Source organism: Calidris pugnax, unplaced genomic scaffold (assembly GCF_001431845.1).
Source record: "Calidris pugnax isolate Ruff unplaced genomic scaffold, ASM143184v1 scaffold44, whole genome shotgun sequence".
In the NCBI taxonomy this organism is placed as follows: Eukaryota; Metazoa; Chordata; class Aves; order Charadriiformes; family Scolopacidae; genus Calidris; species Calidris pugnax.
In genome coordinates, this window is record NW_015094506.1 from 361,554 (window position 1) to 383,022 (window position 21,469).

At 43.0% G+C, this 21,469-nt stretch overlaps 1 protein-coding gene across 1 annotated transcript in view; it reads right to left on the reverse strand.

The window, feature by feature from the left end:
• Nucleotides 1-445: 445 nt before the first annotated feature.
• The window catches only part of NUAK1 (NUAK family, SNF1-like kinase, 1), a 48,994-nt gene continuing 27,970 nt past the window's right edge, over nucleotides 446-21,469 (reverse strand). Inside the window, exons 3-7 of the mRNA XM_014963785.1 lie at nucleotides 14,766-14,917; nucleotides 13,139-13,204; nucleotides 6,031-6,150; nucleotides 5,595-5,727; nucleotides 446-4,502 (exon numbers count right to left, since the gene is read on the reverse strand). Of these exons, the coding sequence (XP_014819271.1) occupies nucleotides 3,349-4,502; nucleotides 5,595-5,727; nucleotides 6,031-6,150; nucleotides 13,139-13,204; nucleotides 14,766-14,917 (1,625 nt within the window). The 3' untranslated portion in view covers nucleotides 446-3,348. The remainder of the gene's footprint in view (nucleotides 4,503-5,594; nucleotides 5,728-6,030; nucleotides 6,151-13,138; nucleotides 13,205-14,765; nucleotides 14,918-21,469) is intronic.

The window sequence follows — 21,469 nt, forward strand, 5'->3', positions numbered from 1 at the left end:
CAAACGGGAGCATTTAAATTGTTAATAAACTGTCCTTCTCCCCTTCAGAGAGGGGGAAAGGCCCACGACCATCTGTCTCTGGGCTACAAATGAGTTTGTGCCACGTCCGGTCAGCCAGCCCGCTCTCACCTGTGGCACACCTGACACCCACCAGCCTCATCCATCTCCAGCAGAGAAACCCCAGTCAGCTGTTCTTCTCCACCAGACGTTTCCCCAGCGGGATGCTCTGGCTGCTTTGCAGCGCCAAAGGCTTCGTAGCACGGGAGTCTCTGTGGCCACCCACATCATTTTCAAACGCGCAAACGAGCCAAGAAGCTTCGCATAAACAACTTGGTACAATGTGCTGAGATGCTGCTGTATTTCTGCATGACAAGTTCATTACCATTTGGCCTCGGCTCACGCTGATGTACAGTGAAAAAGGAAAGGGAGAGAGAGAGAGAGAGACTTTTCACAGTTACATTAATTTCATTTTATTTAATAAAAAACAGTATCAGATTAAAAATACAAACACTTTGGGTGATTATCCAGCGTTTTCCCCTGTGTGCCTCGTAGAGCTCAAACCAACCAAGGATTGGGAGAAAAAAACAAAAAAACCAAAAAATAACACCAAACAATTTTGGCCGGAGCTGTAAAATAATGTTGCACCAATTAAATTACACCAAATATATTATTATACCTTTGAAATGGCTTTCAGACCAATAAATAAAAAAAAAGACAAATTCAAATAAAAAAGTCAACTTTGTATTACAAAAAAATTAAATAAAAATCACAACACTAATAATAACAATGTGCAGTCAAGTTTTTTTTTTTTCTTCTCTTCTAGGAATGATAACATGCCAGTAAACATGTAACATGCCAGTAACATGCCAGTAAATCCCTACGTAACATTTCCAGTTTGGCAGCAAGCAGTCACTCACTCATTCACATTTGTACACGAGGAAGCAGGCCTGGGCAAAGGCCTCGGGAGATATGAGACTTTTGGGGTGCTCCTCACTTCCCTGCCATGGCCGGCTGAGTTCCCTTCCCTTCATCCTGAAACTTCCCTAAATCCATCCAAGGTTTAGCACCAGATCTGCAGGGAAGGTGCCGATCAGCGTAGCCCCACCAAAGGGATGCTCCATCACGTCAAGGGGACAGCGCTGATTTACACCAGCTGAGGATCTGGCTCCGGGGCACAAGTTAAAAGCCTCGGCTACAAAGCACATCCTCGTTTCAGAAAGGCCACGGAGACTACCTCGAGTTGTTTTTAAAATGCACCACAGCAAACTTGTTAACTCAATACACTGCAAAATGGCGTGTTGATTTGGGATGGGCAAAAAAGAGCACATGCAGGGCCTGTGAGAAGATGGGAGGTCTGTACAGAGAGGTACACATCTGTAGAGAAACCACCTGCAGTTGCCCTTCCTGAGCAAATGGACAGTGAGCCAAATTTCACCTGACTGCCTGAGAGCACATCTCTCATAGATGCCACATACTCCAGGGCCAAATTTGGTCCAGTGTTTCACAATAAGTAAAGGTTCTCCTAAGAGGCAGATTAACTGATTTAGGAAGTTCAAGCTCATTCATCTTTATGCTAGGTAGCCCAGTTGATTTTTAGGAGGAACCGGCAGATTTGAGTACCATGATACACTGAACAAGGAATCTGCAAGTGAAATAGCTCCCTGCCCCAGATGCCAACGATTTATGGGGTTATCCCTGATTCCCAGGGGATCTCCAGAGGAACTCTGTTCCATTTCCATGTGATCTCTAGGATTTGGGACACAGTGGGCCAAATTCTACTTTCAGTTCCAGTTATGGAGTAGGAGCGAGAACAGAGTTTGCCCCATGTCCCTCTGCTCTGGATACACGTGTAGACGTTAAGTATTGCAGCTGTGGGTCACTTGACATCATAGGCTGAAACCTGCCACTTATTCACACCAGGTGCACCTCCAAGAAAGCCAGGGGCTATGTGGTCACAGAAATGAGACTGAAATGGGCCTCAAGATTCCAGTTTGCCCAGGCCTGTCAAACACACAGTGCCTTTCTGACATAGGCTTACATTCAGGTAATCCAGTAGACCCATGTGGTACCTTTATGGGAGTTGAAGCCTTCAGTCTTAATAATTAGATATGTCTGAGAACAAAACCACATATCCTTCTCTTTTTTTTCTTTTTTCAAACTGGTACCATTGCTCACGCAGTACCAGCTACACTATAAAGAAAAAGGCCTGCAATTTTATGCAAACTCTGATATCAAATCTACCATTATCATTTCATCGCTTATTTCTTCCTGCTCCATTACTACCTACCTAGAAACGTTTTCATTTGGAGAAAGGCATCTTCCCACTAACATTCTGACCTCTATCCTTTTCCTACATGCTACAGCCTTTTCCTTATCTAACATTCTGGTCACAAACTATCTGTCACCCTCAAATACTACAAGCTAACAGCAAGGTGGCACCATTTGCTGACATCGACTGAACTCTTGATTGGAGGATCAGTTAACCCTTGAGACCCTTTGTTAGATCCATCTTTGGGCATTCATCTGGTTGGCCATCTTGAAAGAGTCACAAATTGAACACATGGGTCGAAATGCCTTGAGAGGTCATTTAGCTGCTGATAACATCCATTCTTCCAATTCCCTTTATCATTTCTGTGACTGTTTTTGCTGGTATGAGCACTAGTTGGAAACAATTTTAGGGCCTCCTGCTCACTGAAGAGCAATGGCTGTGGGAGAGGCCAGATCTGAATGCCTGCTCCACTACTTGTCCACATACACCATATGAAGTTATTCTGGGGCAAGTCTCTCAAATTATCTGTCCCAGAATGCGTTCAGAACCTCTCTGATGACTCCAGTGGAAGCGACCATGGTGACCACCTAGCCTGGCCTCCTGCATAATGCAAGCTAAAGATTCCCAATGTGCAATGCCTGTATCCAGATGAATAACTCTGGGGGAAAATAAAGGTTCTCTTTCTAAAAGACATCCAAGATTGACTTGAAGAATTCACTTCAACTCTGAATTACAAACCTCTCTAAACATGTGTCCCCCACTTCCAGTTTTAATTCTGTCTAGCTTTGACTCTGAGTCATTAAATCTTGATGCTTTTGTCTGCTAGATCCTGATGTGTTTTCACCACATATACAAAGACCAAAGGTTTTTCTCTGGTAAGGTAGGTAATATTTTGAGGACACAAAATTACGAGAAGCGTGAGATGGCTTTGGGGCTACTTCACTAGATGTTCAGCTAAGTAGGTGTAGTCAGGTCCTTTGAAACAAAACCTACCACTGTCAGCAAATCAGTGACCTGGCTTACTCCACCATAAAGGTACACAGAAAAACTCCCTTCCCTCCCTTTCCATTTTCCCTCTGCTAGTTGAGCTTGTTGCAGATCTCTAGGGCTTTCTTGTAGACCTGAGTCACATCATCCATGTCTGTGAGAAGGGAAAAACTGCTGTCCCCCAGACGGTTGCGATAACGTTTTAGATACTGTGGCCGCGGGCGGTTCTGAAGTCCTTCAAAGTCTTGGATCTGGAGGAAATTTTCAGCAGAGACACAGCTCCGTATCCTCTGTCTGTTTGGCCTATTCTCTTGCAAATCCAGCAAATCAAAGGAGTCACTGGACAAAATACTGTCATCACTAATCACGCTGGATGGACGACTATAACTTCGAGGTAATGCATCTCCAGGCAGGACAACTTCTTCCATGGCCTCCAGCGTTGGTGTGTCAGGGCTAATCAAAGCAGATTCGGTGCTGCCGGTAGAATACTTGCTGTTATGTTTCAAGATGCCCTTACGCCTGCAGGAATGGCCGTAAGACCCATTTCTGGATGGCTCTGTGACCCCTGGAGAAGTGTCACTGTTTACTGTCTCATCATTATTGTCCAAGAGTTCAGAAGATTCGCTTCGCTCTGGAGAGGAGTAATAGCCAGATTCCCTCTGCTGAGTCTTCTTTAGGATTCCTTTTTTTGGCATTAGTGAAGACTGCTTAGTGCCGTATTTGCCTGCTACCTCTCCCTCCACAACACTTTTAATGGCTACACCAGTCCTACACAACTCTTGCTCCAGCTTAAAAGCAGAGGGTAACACTGGGCTGACCACTCCTTCAATGAAACCTGCACTGTGAGATCGATGTTCACTGTTGCTCCTTTTCTTCAGGATGCCTTTGGGTCTCTTAGAGGTGGGTTTGGATGCATTTTCAGCTCCTCCTTCCTGGATGGACTGTGCAATGTCATTTTCCTTTTTTGATTTTTTCAGAGACCTTTGTCTCTCTAGTGTGACCTCAGGACCTTTGGGCTTAGAAAGGCACTTCATTTTGGTATCAGTCTCTGGTTGGAGGCCAGTAGATCGGTGATGCCAATCAATGAACCTTGCCAGCAGTGGGGGCTCGGAGTCCCTCTTGGCATCACAGTCACAAACACTACTATTGTAGCCCCAGTCAACCCACCAGTGGTTGGCAATGTCTTCAATGGTTGCTCGGCGTTCAGGGTTTACCATCAGCATCCATCGGATAAGACCACGAGCATCTATGGACAAAGAATGGAATAAAAAATATTTAGAATATGGGCACTCTTGGTTTTCTCGGTTTAAAATGGAAATGTGAAGCTGATCAAATGAGCAAAAATAATTATTCTTACTACATAATAACTGAAAGGAGTCAATGCTTTGGCCATCAGTCAATGTCTGAAAATGCATTTGAGAACTACTTCTTATGAGAAGAAAATGATTCACCCTGGGAAATATACACTGCATTACCAAAGAAATTAATATTTGTACTGTATTAGTCAGTGAATAGTTCCATATTACTGAAGGCAGTCACCAACCTATCAACTCTAATAATTACAAAACTTAGAGGAAAACAATGGGGAATTGGGGTATTTTAAGTGATCTACATATTATTAATTTTGTATTTACTTTTTCCATAAACAGTGTAGTCTTCTGTGTATTTTAAAGTTTCCTAAAGTGTTTTCCTAAAGAGAGCAAGAAGGCAGAAAATCGAAAGGGATGGCAAACAAATTATGCAAGATAAATATTAATTTAAATATAAAATATACATATATGTTTAAGCCTGGAAGGAGTCATTATAATCAATGACCCAGACTCAGTTGATGCTCTTCTGTCAGGTGACTGCTTAATATGTTCTCCTCTAAGCAGACGTAAATGTGAGCATACTGGCATTAATTCAGATTTTGGCCTGCCTTCTTGGGCAAGAGACTGCGTCGCTCTGACCATTCATCTTCTCTCTGCTTGTGCCATACCACAGCGTAGTGGGAGGACTGATCTGTACCAGTATGCTGTATCGGTTTACAGCTTGTCTGAACAATTCCACTCGCAATAGCTAACAGACCTTCCACTGTCATAGATCTAGTTAAAAGAGCCTGTTACAGCTTCCCCAAGGCAATAAAATATATGTGCTATAAAACTTTCATTTCAAAAGGGCTTTTGGTAAATGCTGTACCCAGATGGGAATTGATAGCAGATGAAGTCAGGAGGGGAATGAGAGATGTTTTTTCTTCGTCATTCTAGTATGACACCAAAACATGCTGGAAGGGGCTGTGCAAACCCTCCATTCTGAGCCCCTGTCAGCTCAGTGCTCAGCCCTCGCTCCTTTTTTATACCTGAGGTCTGCGTTGGCTCACGATACTCTCCACTGCTGATCTGCCTGATGAGATTTTTGTGATCGAAGCCATCAAAGGGCATCGTTCCATAAACCAGAGTGTAAAGCAATACACCAAGGGCCCAGCTGTCAACCTGAAATACAGAGACAATGCGTGTGAAGCCCAGGAAAGCCGATCCCCACTGTTCTCCCTGCCATTCGCACCACAAGAGCAGTGTCACCTCCAGCTGCGCCTACTGATGGGCAAACCAGCATCCAACATCTGACTAACCACAGGCAAGGCAAACAAAAGCAAATGAAGGCAGCTTGAGAACTTTCAGTGTGGGAGAGAGACCCAAGCGAGACCACATGCGGCAACACTAGCAAGAAGACTAACCCTCAAGAACATTATCATCAAAGACATCCCCATAACACCTCTAAAAACTGACCCTTCTTACCTCTGGGCCTCTGTAAGGTCGTCCATTAACTATTTCAGGGGAAGCATAGAGTGGGCTTCCGCAAAAGGTCTGCAGAAACTTGTCTTTGTGATAAAGGTTGGAGAGTCCAAAATCAGCAATCTGCAAATAGAATTGCATGAGGCATCTGTATTAACAATATCTCAATGCAACTGAAAGTTCTCTATCAGGAAGGACTTTACTATATTTGACCCTGCTGTAGGGCAGGGATCTCGACATAGATAATCTCTCAAATTCCCTTGCCAACCCATTATTCTATGATTTTATCACTTTAAAGACCATTCAGAGAAGGGAAGGGTCCCCAGGTAAAATCCTCCAGATTAGGAACAATGATGCTTTGGTTCTATTCACAGACAGGTCACTGACTGACGGCACAACCATCAGTCAGTAATTTTATCCTGGATTAATTGCTTACGCTTGCAAAGACGACCCCATACCAGGAGGCACCAGGCCTTCTGTCCACTGATTGCTCTTTGTCTTGTGTAATCATTAATACCACAGGAAAGCAAGAAGCAAATACTACTGTTCTTATTGCGCACATGCAAGCTGAAAGCCAAGATCTTTAAATCCACCAGGAGGAGTGAGGCAGGAGTGTCACAGGAAACTAAGTATTACAGAAGAAAGTGATGTTTGAGATCATCTGGAACTTAGCTACGCTTGAAAGAGGGGGAAAGTGAGGCACTCGCAAACTCTTCCAGATTCAGGGACTCCAGCTGAGGAATCTGAGCACACGAGATGTCTATCATGAGATAATAAACACAAGTACGGTTCCTAAATGGAAACAATGGGCCCAAATCCGGCTTTCCCAACACAAACAAAACTTCCCTTGAGACTGTTGGGAATTTTGCCCATGTAGGAATTGCAGGATCAGGTCCAAATATTTTGTTTACTTCAATTCTCTGTTCTTGTTCTTACAAAACAAAGGCTGAGGACAGCAACACTAAATACTCCCACAACCTTTGCATTTCCTTTGCTTCTCTAGCATGAGGCAACACATCTCATTTTTTATCTTTTTTTAAAACCGAAGCATTTCTGTTTCCCAGAGATACTTCTATTACTGCCCACTATCGACATAAAAGACATTAAGCACAGGCATAAAAAAGGTATTATCAATTTATAGCTATAAGCGACAGGTGCTTTCTCTGGGTTTTCTTTACCTTACTCAGGACTTTTCTACCGGAAAGAAATTAAATCCCCAGAATTTTCACAAGGGAAAATTCAAGAAAACACAAAATGAATGGAAAAGGAGAGGATTTACCAGCAGCATCATTCACTCCTGACTTGCTAAAATGTGTATCATCAGTGCTGTTAATACTTGTTTAATTTCAATGTCTAGTGAACTCTTGGGAGACATAAAGACTTTGTCTCCACTATCCACTATCCAGACTTCTAGAGCTGCACCTAAATATGTCACAGTTGAAACCAAAATGAACAAAGTCATTGAAGTATGGACAGAAGTTTCTGATTTTCTTTCTTTACCCCAAACCAGAAATATATATTCAGGCACACTTTATCTATAAATATAGATATTTTTATGTTAAAAATAAAATTAATTTTAAAAATATAATTTTCACAAAATTTTTAAAGTCACAGAGCAAATATGAGATTTCATGCTTCACACTCTTGTATTTTGATGTTCTGCTTGTGCAGATGTTCCACTGACAATTTGAACTCATAATATCCTGCTCAAAGAGCCGCTGATTCCTGTTCATTAATGTTAATTTATCTCACCCTGTCCATTCATAGTTTGAATTCGCTCAGTCCCCCAAACAGCATATTATGAGCCCACAGCAGAAAATTCAACCCTTAAATAAATGTGGTTTGTAAAATCTTCATTGTATGGCTGGAATGTCATTGAAAACAGCTGGTGTACAATTGCAGTCTGCAAACATATTCTCATGGCTCGGATTGCACTTAATTGCCCTAAATTCCACTTTCTTATCAAGTCACCCTGCCTGGCTTGCAGGAAGTTGGTTTTAAGCCTTATGAAGTGTGCCCTGTCAATCAGGGGAAGAATGGGATCATTTCAGTGTTAAAACTTCGTGCTGGTCATCGAGTTTTATTTTAGTTCAGGATGCAGCTAAGGCAAGGACAAACACTGCACAGTGTGACTCCTTAAGAAAAATACATTCCCTTAACACCATGGAATGTATAAAATGCATGTGGATGTGCATGAATATATATATAGGGATACACATACCATTGTTCACACTAAGAACTCTCAGACTTGGGCATTCATGTTTTCATTTTGACCATTCAGGAAAAGAGTATTTATGTTACAGTCCACTCCCATACTCACAGACTGATGTTTATCAGCTTTTCCCATTAAAACTGTCATGCCCCCCAAAACAAGATTAATAGAAGCCAACATTACTTCATGTTCTTGGCACTTAAATGGAACTAAGGCATCAAGTCAAAAAAACTTCCTAAATTGGGAGGAGCGGGGAAGTGGACTTTTATTCCCTTCGCTTCAGGAGGTGTATGTTTCATATTTACTGTTAGCTATGGTAAACCAGATGTAATTTATTGTTTAAGTGTGGACTATAAATTCCATGAAGTTCACACTCATGGCAATTGTCAGTTTTATCCCACTTAAGACTCTCTCTCTTTGTACTGTAGATAGAGGAATAATTAGGTCTCTTAAAGCAAATGAAATGTATGTGCAGTGGGTGAGACTTCCAGCACGGTAAATCCCAATGACATATACTTACTCTGTATATATGAAACCCTCATGGGTTTTTAGTGGTTAGTCTGATTGGTGTCCCCTTACCAGCTCAAGAGAAAGTGCAGTTAGTCGGATTATGTTACTATTATACTTGCATTTTTCTCCCCTTCTATCACTTTGGGGTTGATCATACAGTTTACGTCAACCTCTGCTAGACATCTCTTTTAGGTGCAATTCCCAGCCCAGGAGCTGCCACAGCCCTGCTGTGAGCAAGAAGGCCCCCTCCATCGTGCCAGGCTGCATGATAGATGTGTCCCTGGGGGTAGGGACACAGTATTTGGACAGACCAGCAAGAGGCACTAATTCCCTGGCTGCTGCACAGGGGCAGCAGTTTCTCTCCACCTCCCTGCATGTAGTTTTGGGGCTTTTGGCACTAGAGGAGAGCTGCAGCGCTGCACCGGGGACATGTGGTCCTCATCAACCCAAACCACAGGAGCTTTGGGCAAACGGAGGCAGCTACATCCGCACCCCACTGTTATTTCTTCTAGGAAATTCACACCTACAACGAACCAAAAGCCAGCATCCTCAGTCCTTTTAAGACTAATGAAGAGAAGATGACAGCACCAGAAGGCTTTTTTTGAAGACGACCAAAGACAGACCATAGAATCATAAAATACCTGGTTGGGACCTCAAGGATCTAACCCTTCCTGGTAAGAAAGATGCCTAATGGTGGTGTGCATCTCTTCCCACAAAGAGCTTTCTAACTCACCAACTCAGGGCAGCTCTTTCGGTGCTTTGGGGCTGCCTTAGCCCTGCTGCCTCTCTGACCCTGCCCACCTCCAGTTGTGGTAGGGTTATGAATGATGATTCCCTCTTGATGGGATGACAATGCCAGTGGGAGGCTGCTCTGCCACTGTGTGGTGGGGGAGCAGCTGTACCCTGGAACCCAGAGCAAGCAGAGGGTGGCAGCTCCCAGTTACCCAGAGCTGGAGGGTGGAAGGCAGCAAGTGTGGGCAGCTGGAAGGAGAATGGAGTAAATCTTAAGGTGAACTGTGCTGTTAGCACCTGGCACACGAATGTGAGGAAGGAGAGGCTTGTAGATGCTGCAGAAACCCTAATTTCATCACCACGTTATTTCTTTAAAGAACGCGGCACCACAAACAAGGTAAGAAACCCTGAGAGGCTGCAGTGTCTTGGTGAGGTTTATCTCTAGGATTGTGCCTCACTGTTGACCTCCGCAGACAAGCTGGGTCCCAGGAAAAACATTCTCTCTGGGGTTTCTGCTGATAGTTGGGTGTATATGTGGGGAGCAAGGCAAGGTACTGCTGGATGAACTCCTTGTACCCCATAGATCTGCGTGCATGTTCAGTCTCACAAGTGTTGTAAAGCTTGTTTTATTCATTTGTGTTTGCTGCCTTTAGGGGTTTTAAGTAATAGTTTATAGGATATATATTACTGCATACAGTGAGTCCCTGAAAAACATAATTATATAGCACAGGTCAGATTACTTTCTTCCCTTCATCACCCTCCACCTCTGGCCTGTGGACCTGCAGAACTCCTCAACATGTACAACTTTTTGTCAGCTTTCGAGCACTGGTGTTTCCTAGTTTCTGTACTCCAACATATAACTCCAGTTCCAGAGGCTTTTACTCACTATGCCAATTTTTTTAAAAAAAGTTGATTATGTCTCCATACAACCCTTCATGACCTCCATTTAATTAGCTAAAATTTAAGAATGGTTTCCAAGTTAGTGCAGTATCATGTAAAATGGCTTGGGGCCCTTTTAGGACGCATAATAATTTCTAATGGATTACTTGTCCTCTTAATTTCCTGTTCTAAAAGTATTGCTGAAGTTGCTGTACATGGATCTATTTTTACAACATCTTATTGTTTCTTCACATTTCTGTGGCACGTTTGTATATATCATAATGTATAGATCACTGTCTTCTTCAGAAACATGTATTTAATTGTACATTGCACTCAAGAACAAAGAGATTCCTTTCATTTTCTCATTCTTAAAATCAAACTGCCAATTTTGTAAGTGCTTTGTAATCCACTGAATGAAATATAAATACTGGAAAGTACAGATAAGACTATCACTCCATTTCTAGAAAATGCCTTCCACTATTTGAAGCCAGCCATCCATCAATACCAAACCCCAAACTGCGTATTTCTCTCCTTCTGCCTGAATAAACCACATATAAATACTCTCAGAATGAGGACCTGATAAATTTACTCCTAATAAATAATTTACAGCTCCATATGTGTTTCCTTGCCAACGGTTACTATTTAGTGAAACAAAGAAAAAATGGGAAGTAAAATTCTGTGCAAGTAGCATAGAAACCACAGGAACATATTCAAAGCCTCAGTATCAGAGAAATAGTGGCATTGTGCTTAACGTCAAGTATTCAAAGCTCAGCTCACTCATGAGGTGTGAAAAAAAAAGAGAGCAGGGAGAAAAAGGAAAACAATACAAAAAGTTATCTCTTGAAGTAACCTAAATTCAAACACTATTGATAGTAAGAAGTATGAAATACCAACTGCCTCCCAAGCTTGGTCCTGGAAATAAACACGCTGTTGCTAATAAATAAAGACCCTTTGTGGAAACAGTTCCACAGTCCCTGTGGAAAAGGGAGCTTGGAGCTTGGAGCCACCTACCCACGCCGAGGTAGCCTTGCCCGCTCAGAGGTGTGCCTTATGTTTTGCACAGAAGTCACTGAGGAAAGGCTGGAAATATGCAAAATACCTACACTGCAGCTTAAACACAGCTCAGGAAAAGGAAGCCTTCAAGAAAAAATGTCCAAATGACAGGAAGGGATGTGGGGAGTTGCAGCTACCTGAATTTCCTCCACAGCAGTGCCCCTCGCTATGGCAGCTGAAATGCATCTGTGGTCCTGAAGGCCCTGGGTCACCTCCATGGTCCCCGTCCCTGCCCCATCCTCTTGCTCTTCCTGCGGGACGATCAGACTCCCATAAAGGAGACAGGGGAGGGAGTGGAGCTTTCTGACAAAGCACAGCTCCCAGGGGGCTTGGGGAAGTGATTGGTTTTGCATATGAGGACCATGGTGCGGAGATCCAGGCCACCGCAGCTAGCAAATTCCCCAAATTCCTCTTTTCTCTCAAGAATTCTCTGATTAGCTGGGAAGATAGTTTGGCGTGTAATGCGGAAAGAAAGGTCATCCTGCCTGCGGAAGCCTGTTTCATATACAATGTCCTAGAAAGGCTACTTCTTGTTTTCAGCGCTGCTGAGAAGAGCTCGGGCTCCTGCGGCCGGCGTCCCTGTCGGAACAGGAGCGGGGAGGTTCGCTCTAACACTGGATGTTAACAGCAAAACATCCAAGTATTGCATTCGATGGGCCTTCTGCAAAAGCCTATTTTTAGAAACCACATATTTATGTGCCTTTAATCCACCAGTTGATCCAAGTTAGCTTCTGTCATCAGCATTACACAGATGGCAGCTACCATATGTTACTTTCCATTTCCATTGCACATCAGCTTAAAATGAAGACAATCTTTCCAGCGTGAAGCGCAGAAGGCTGTGCGTGCAGCCCCATGGCTTTCAGTGGAGACAAAACGAAGATCCAGGCTGTTTAGATATTTAGCTACGCAGGGAGCTCCTCGATTACTTTGTTAATTAAGCAAAGATGCCCAAGCGTCAGCAGAAACTCTTCAGCGTCCCTCCCTCCGTTTGTCTGCCCGTAGATGAGCGCACCCAGCCACCCTCTCATCCAGCTACCCAGGGAGGAACAAAGCTGCAAGTGAAACAGGTTCAGCCACCTACAAACTACGCTCATCTCTGCATTATTTATCTTCGTGCTACAGCTATTAGGAAAAAAAAGAAGAAGGGAAAAAAGGTCATTCCCATGCTTTCACTGGGGAGAAATGACACGGAAATGACATCACTGACATCACTATCCAAAGTATACGTTTGTGTCTGGAGTTCCAAGGCCATTTCCTAATGAAGCACATGTGCTTTACTAGGTTTATTTTGAAACTCTATTTGCTTATTTTCCAGCCATGATCAAAAGGACATTCAGAGTGTTCTGTAGGAGGCACTTGAACCCTGTAGACCAGGAGAGTTTTTTCCTAGCCCCAGCAGCAGCCAGCAATAATATCATTCCTACAATAAACCCGACTGCATGAAATGCTCTGCAGTTTCCTACCTGTCCCAAAGATACTGCTTTGGGAGTCAGGGCCCTTGGGTGGCAGGACAGGGCCTTCTCCCCGAAATTATGCAAAGCTTCATTTAGCGTGTATGACTCATCACCAGTGGTGCTCTTTCCCCAACCTCCAAAATCCCTGAGCCTCTTGCCAGATGCTGTTGCTCAGTAGCTGTTGCCATAACACTGGCCCTTCTAATACCTTGGATAAAAATTTTACAAAACATGCAAATCCAATCTGAGAAGCTGAGAAAAAGAATCCTACCTTAATATTAAAATTGTCATCAAGAAGGATGTTTTCCAATTTTAGGTCCCTGTGGACAACACCTTTCTGCAACAAGGAAGAAAAAAACAGGGGGAGAACATGAGAAAAAAATTGTGAAAATTAAAGGTGAGCTGGCAGGGTGGTCTTTGCATCCACATTTCAGGGCTGATTTCACTGTCATAACACTCACGGCCCAGTGACTAGTGACAGGCGATGTATTAGTCACTTGGTGTGTGGTTAAGGGAAGAATGACTGGAATCTGTCCTCCCACAAAGCCTCTAAAACAGCAGGGGGGCGTGGGGTGTCTTTTCGGAACTTAATTCCAGCCTGGATCCTGCCCCCACTGCGTGAAAGCAATATATTCTTCCCAGGCACCAGAAAACAAGATCTGTCAATGACGTTAGTCCTTACAAAAGCCCTCGTTCCTCCAATGTGCAGCCACGTGGATCAGGGGAGTTATAATCCTAAAGGACTGTAAATGTTAGGGATGGGAGCAAACAAGCTGGGTTTAGGTCAACGCCTTCTTTAAAGAAATTTGGGAAAAAATAACTGCACAGGGAAGGGCGCTGCAGCTTTTCAGCGCAGCGCAGCGAGGGCTTTGAAAACCGCCTTTGTTTATCAGAATTCAAGTGGAGATTAAAGTGTTTAAGAACTGAAATTAAGAAATTGTGTTAGCTGGTCATTGCCTTTAGCTTCATGCAAGTTTTGGCTCTATCCAGTTGGTTCATAAGTAGAGATAAAAGGCCCACGATGAGAGCCAGTCAGCTACCTTGGGTTTAGTTGCTTAAATCATCATTCTAGAGGGTACCACGATGGAAGAAGTCATTAGCAAAAGGTACCTTTCTAGTGCCCAGGGAGGTGGTGGAGTCACCATCCCTGGAGGTATTTAAGAAACGTATAGACATGGCTCTTCAGGGCATGCTCTAGTGCCCAAGGTTATTGGTTTATGGCGAGGTGTTCAGTGTGGGGTTTAGTTGGTGGGTATGGTGTTTTTGGTGGGCGTTTGGTGTGGTGGGGTTTTTTGGGTTTGTTTTGTTTTGGTTTGGTTTTTTTGTTTGTTTGTTTTTTGGTTTTTTGGGGGTTGTTTTTGGTGTTGGTTTTTTTTTGTGGTTGGACTCGATGATCTCAGAGGTCCCTTCCAACCACTAAGATTCTGTGATTCTGTGATTCTGTGATTCTGTGATTCTGCTACATCTGGAAAAGTTGGTTTTGCCTATCCAGAATGTGCTTTCATATATTTTATCTTCCACTTATATATTCAAATTGCAAACTATAAATCATTTGAATGTATTAATATTAATAGTGTAGAAGTTCTATGAGATCCCTTTTCTAGTTTATGTTGTTATTTATTTTTTTTTTCATGTCAGGAGAATTATTTCCAAGGCAAAAATGCAACGTAGGGCTAATGTAAGGGAGTGGCTGCTATCTGCCATAACACAGGAAAACATCCTTAGTCTTTAAAAACAGGCAGTGAACTACTGTAGCACTTCTAATGAAAGTTGTGCTGATATAATCACATGCTGTCATACTTAATAATGAATGCTGTTGCCTCAGACATGCTTTGAAATAATGTAAGTCACTACTCAGCCTTCAAGTAGCATTTTTTAATATCAAATCCTTTGCTCACCTTGTGGCAGTAATGTACAGCAGAGACTATTTGTCGAAAGAAGTGTCTTGTCTCTCTTTCGTTCAATCGCCGCCTCTCACTGATGTAATCATACAACTCTCCTTTACTTGCATACTCCATGATGATTACAATCTTATCTTTATTTTCAAACACTGTACAGGATAAACAAAACAAACAAAAAACACACCACAGTTCATTCAGTACATTTGAAAACTGACACTTTAAAGGGTAAAGAAGACTTAGGATGACTGAACACATGCTATGTCGTCACTGCAGCCTGGACAGATGTACTACCAACTCCACTGCAAATAGCAAGCTCTAAAGCTAATTTTTTCCAGAGGAAGATTACAACATTTCAGACAAAGAAAAAGAAGTTGAGGCTTCACTTTCATATGGCTTCATGAAAAAAGGTCTTTTCCTCTATAGTATGGGGTCACAGGATGGCAAAGTCAACTTGATCCTAATGCGGTGAGGTGGACACTTGTGCCAGAGACATCTGAATACTAACCCCAGCTCCAGTGGGGACTGTCTCTTACCAGTCTTACCAGTAGTCCTCTTGAGGCCAGAGGACTGAACGAAACATGAGCTACCACATAATTCGGAAAACATTAATAGAAGGCATAATAAACCCTGTCCTCAATGACTGGCTGATAAAGAATTGCTGTTTGGCTTATGATGACTGTTGGTCGGCTTTCACCTACCATCAAATTCCAACAAGTCAACTGATGCATGCGTCCTCTTCCAGCTCAACTCTGTGCGACAGCATGGCAGGCACGGACACCTGAGCTAGCAGTGCTGCAATGTCCCCAGAGCTGTACAGCTCTTGTCAGTATGGCTCTGCACCCCATCTCATGTACCCAACCCATCCTCGAGCTTACTTATCTCCTGCCTCCTCCGCGTGTCCCATTGCATGCTGTAGATACGTCCTTTGCCGCTTGCGCAGAGCTGGCAGCAACGCACAACTCTCACGTAAGCAGCCCGAGGAACATTCATCTAATACACGTCACAACCTGCCTGTTCTTCGAGGCTGAGGGTACTCTGTGCCACATGCTGTCAAGGACTTCACTGGGAGCTACAGATAACTGGACACTTAATCTAGTAAAACAGGCTGTGAGTAGTCTCAAATTGCCATAATGCCCTGGCCACTAAATAGTTTTTCCTTTCTGACACTGAAAATCCTCTGCAACCCACTGGAAACTTCCTGAACCTGCCATAAATAACCACTGCTTATACTAAAACATGGTGATTCTCCTTCTCCTTTTATCTGTGGCAGCAGCCTGCTGAGGCCAGGTCACACTGGCAGCGAAGTATCTGCAAGTTAATAAGGTTACAGGGGCTATTACAAACGGATGCTAGTTTTGACCAGCCCAACTGGAATGATGCCTTCCTGTATCTCTTCAGCAAAGCTCAGCTAGTAGTCCTTAGCGGGTTATATTTTTTAAACAAAAAACCACCAACCTTCAGCTTTTGCAGGGAAATGTGAAGCAGCCTCTCTCAACAGGGAGATATTTGCTGCTCTTAGGCTTTGTCTCATGTCCTCTCACACCTTGTCACTCAACTCTACAAGCCAAAGCCTCTGCAGTTCCCTCTAACACCCCTGAACCCCAGCCAAGCAGCTCTGATAAAACAGAGAGCAAACAGCCAGATAAAATTGGCCACTTACTTGTCTGCTGGCCTCACTGTACCCCGAAGCAGAGGCTCCTGCCAGTGATTACATCCTATGTGCATCCTCATTAGCAATAAACTTCGGAAACTGGAAGAGCCGTCTCTGGATGGATTATACTTGCAGTATCCTCTCCAAGAATGACAGACTGATATTGTCTGGGAAAAACTGAATATGCCCTTTGTCATATAGGGAAGTGCTGTGATGTGTTACCAGTAAAGCAGTAATGCACATACTCCTTTTTCTAAGCTTGGAAAAGCTTCTTAGATAGGGTTGTTTAGGGAGGCGAAAAGAAACAGTTTTGGTATGCTGAGACAAATCAACAAAAATGCTCTTATTTAAGAGACTTGCTTAAAGAAAACCACAAACACAACACAAACCAAAACAATCCCGATCGCCCCACCCAAAAAACTCAGCTGAGTCAATGAGTTAGGGGCTATTATATCATACAGACATAGGTGAAGTCACCACTGATCTCAGTAGGCTCTCACTGGAGTGCATGCTCCACGCAGTACCAGCCAAGGACCACCATGAGCTCAGGGGGACGTTTGCCTCACCAGAGGGGCACAGATGGGGACAAAAGGGCCCTCAGCTCTCCCTGCCCCACTCCCCTGGCCGCTGATGCCCTACCAGGTGCTCAGTGCTCATGATGACAATAACAGCAGTAACAGCCCTGCTATGACGGACCATTCTTCATGACGGTGTTTTTATTAAAGTCTTGCCTTCAGCACTCAGTCATGAGAGATTTCTCAAATCATCCTTGATGTTCTGAAGTTATAAATTCCAAAATAAAATTTTTCTGCACTAAAATTTGCCACTTTAATACAAGTTCTGATCCAGACATATTTTCTCGCATTTCTACAGAAATGAAGCGGAAAGCACTTGGTTTGGAGGAATGTGCATTTAAAGGTACTCTCCATTTCAAATTTTCCCTTATGCCCTCTAAGAAACTGAGACAATACCTTAAAACTGAACTTAGGAAAGCATAAATCACTGATCCACAGTTTGAATTTTTGTCACAAAAGTGCACTAGAGTCAATGAGAACAGAAGCACCCCAGTAACTTGTATTCAGGTTTCAATTTACCAGCACACCCAGGTCAAATTGGCACATCTCTTTTTCCACGAGGGAGCATTATGAGAAGGACACTACCCTTGGCCTGAGATGACATTACAGAGGCCTCCTCAGCACCATCATAGCTGAGCGATTACAGAACTGAACAGCAATTTATCTCTTCATCAAGGAACAGAGGTGAATGGAGAATCTTTTTTTTTTTCTTCCAGGGAGGGAAGGTATTTTTTTACAACTGCATCATTTCAGTTTAGAGCAGCTCCATTGTATCAGCTGAATCTCATGAGAGGGCACGCAGCGACGTTCCTGCGCAGAGGAAACTGAACAGGAGACAAAAACATCTTAAATGGGAGCTGCCACCGAAGGAACAGGGAGTGGAAAGGCAGGAGGATTTATGTCTATACACACACACAATCTTAAAGAGGAATTTAGTGGTCAAAACAATCGGGCACGTGACAAGGCAGTATTCTGGCAAGTCACAGACTATCAGCCATATACACCATGAATTTTCTCAGCAGCAGTTCGGATGCCAGGCAGCCTTCATACAGACACTTCTGAATTTCCCTTCTGAGCACAGTGTGCAGTTTTATAAACATACGCTCCAAGAAAGCATTGTGGCCAACGGCTGGGAGAAGAGAGAAGGGCATTAATTAAAGGCCGGATTGACTTACTGCAAACAATAATGAGGTAATAAATATACTGCCCTGTTAACACCTGGGCTGTAACCTGTGGGCTGATGACGGACGGATTGCCTCCATATAGCTTCTGGGACTGCTTGGTTCACTCTTTGTTTTCGTTGTGGATGATTTATTACCTGCCATCCTACTGCATATTCATTCCGACACTCACCCCCACCTAGAAGTGTGCCTGAACCCCGGCTGCAGCTACTGCTGATGGAGAAGCGTGGCTTCAGCAGGGGACACTGCGCCCCAGGAACGCCCCGCAGCTCGCCACTGATGGGATGGCCTTGTTGTACAAGCCCTCTCCTCAACCCCGACCAAGGTCAAGGGAAAGAGGGAGGTTATGTGTAAGAAAGGTGGGGCTGCTCTTGCTTCTCTCCAACCATCGATACTCTGCAAACAGAGCTGGCCAAATAAGATAAGCAGAGAAGTGTCAGTATCAACACCCAGACGTGTGATAGCAGGAGAGGTGCTCTGTCAATCACAAATCAAGAGATGGGGGTTGCTTAGATACGAGGCACGAGCTCTGCATATTAGAGGAGACAGCAGCAGGAGACATGCTTGCTACAAGCTGCGTGTCATTTATTTCTGAGCCACTCTGTTTATTTCCATCACTCTGCAAGCTCAGTTACGCTGGGAGCTGCAGCAAGACCTTGGTGTGGTGGGAGGGATGCTGCATTATCTCACCCATAGCGGCCAAGTGGTGCAGGGTAGTGGTTGCAAAATGCCACCGCTCCTTTGCAGACAGAGCCTGCAGGATGAAGGACTGACTTCTGAGATGGCTACGCTTCCCCCTGGCCACAGGGGAGGAGGGAGGGACAGCACCGTGAGAGCACATCAGGAATGGGATGTACCACAAGATGTGAGGAACCACATGATTGTATCCCCAGGAGAAGAGCAAGAGTGTTGTTTAATGTACGAAGACACAAGTGACAGCAAAATGGAGAAATAGCATTTTCCAGCGGGCCATAAGCTTGCTTGGGCTTGGTCTGTTCACCCCAAGAGCTGTAGCAGAGGCTAAGAACAGCACTCTACCCAAGTAGCAATGGGTACTTAAGATGCAGTGGTCAAAGAAAGTTTTCTTACAACTTTTCTTTAAACTCTCCCCATAATTCTAACGTGTTTGTTTATTAAACAAAAACAAAACAAAAACCAAAAACCAACCCATCAGACAGAAAGTTCTACACTTTTAGGCTGATAATTGAAACCAAATCTGCTGGCTTCAGAACTCATTGAAGAATATAAATGTGAAACTGGGAAAGAACTTCACTTCTTACTACTAAAGACGTATCTGAGACAAAGTACATTTTGTAACATCAACAATCTGTCTCTTTCACAGGCTGTTCTACTATAGCAATAATTCTTGGATATAATGTCTCCACTTACTTATATTTAGAGGCTGTGAAATGATGAACTCAGCTTCTATCTACAGCTTTCCATTTTCTAAACAGCACTGGTTGCATAGGGACCTCTTGCTGATCAGCACTCTTCTTTTCAATCCTACTGCTAAATTCTTCCCTTTAGCTATACCAGGGTCATCACTGCTGAAATTCCATGGGACAAAATTGACACTGGAGAAACATAACTCACTACCCATCTTAAATGCTCCTGAAGATGGACTTCACCCTAAAAGTGTTGAAAGCCCACGTGGGCATGGTTTTGCAAAACACCAGTCAGAAAGATTTAACAGTACATTGCACACTTCTCTATTAGGACAGTTCACTTTGGACTTATTTACTATCAAATTCAAAAAGCAAAACAAAAGCAGAATGCTTTTGCCCTTCCTCCAAGCCCACAGAATGCTAAAGTCAGAGCGAGTGCCGAGGGGGTTGGATTTTGTTTTCCCCCCCTTAATGGACTACCTCCTTGTGGGTTGATTCCATTTGGTTTACATGTAACCCTGGGGTAAGGATTTTAGTTTGTTAGTTTAAGAGGGGCGGCCAATCTCTTCGCACTGGAACCATTTGAATTCTCCTCATGCCTTTGCTCTCTATCAGAGCAATCTTCTAAATTAGTTCCAGTATGTTGACATTCCTTCCATCTGGTGTCTTTCCATTCAGCGGTATTTTTATTACTCTCCTAACAGCCGCAGACAGAAGTACCTTTCCACTGCTACAAAATGCTCTTTTATTAAAGGTCAGCCAAATCAAAAGAACAAGCAAGTTTGTTTTTAATTTTGGAGATGCAGACTAGAATAACCTTTTCATTCAGAAAAGTCATGTATGACCCAATTACCTCACTTGTGTAATAAGGCAGGAATTATTCTTCAAAAAGACATGTGAATACTGAAAAATGTTTTTTACTTTAGAAATTCAGCCCGATGTGTCTTCTGTGCTCTTGACTGCTTTGAAAGCTTTACAGCCTCTTGGTGTATTTTTTTTTATTTTGTTGGGGTTTTTTATCATCATTTTTATTATCATTATTTTATGACTGTTTTTTAATAGAGCATACAGCAGACATGAAAATATCCAAGGTCCAATGTAGAAAACCACTTGTATGCATATGCATAAATTTATGCATAGGCTTAATTATAATTGAAGATAGCAAGATATAAAGCTAAGCTTATGTTAAATTGTTTTCCTGAATTATGGCCCAATTGCATCTCTTTTAAATTAAAGGAGCATAGTTAAGATCCCACAATAATCACGTTAAATCAGACAGCATGCTAGAATTTACTCCCCAGTGAGGAGATTAAATCAGAATGAGAACCATTATCCCTTGACAAAGTTGTTTCTCAGAGAATGAGACTGAGGATACGCAGATTTTGATGCGTCTTTAAAAAGGAAGGAAAAATGAGAGTCGCTAATTCAGCCGCAATAATGTTACACTAATTGTCTTTTGTTCCAGCAAAGAATACAAGAGCTAGCTCTCCTTTTTGTTAATTATGATTGCAAACTACTGCGGAACTTCAAGCAAATATTTACATTGTAGTGGGAGAACTGTGTAAATGGAAAGACAGAAATAACTGATTGTTGCTTGCAATCATTTTGACATCTGAATTGAACCTGCCACTGATCTCACACATTGGAGTTCATGTCACGTCTGACAAAGTGTTGTTTAGGCGATCACCCTGAATGACAAGAAATTTATAAAGGTGGGGTACAGTAACTAAAGGGTTAAGTTTGTTTATACTTGTTTCATTACTATTGCCAGACTCTTGAAATATTTCTTTATGTTCTTGGACGTTATCAACTGAAAACAATGGGAATAATGCACTGGAAGGTCAAAAGCTTACATAATTAGAGGAAACCAATTAGAAATGTGGCTAAATAGTATCACTGCTGAAGTACT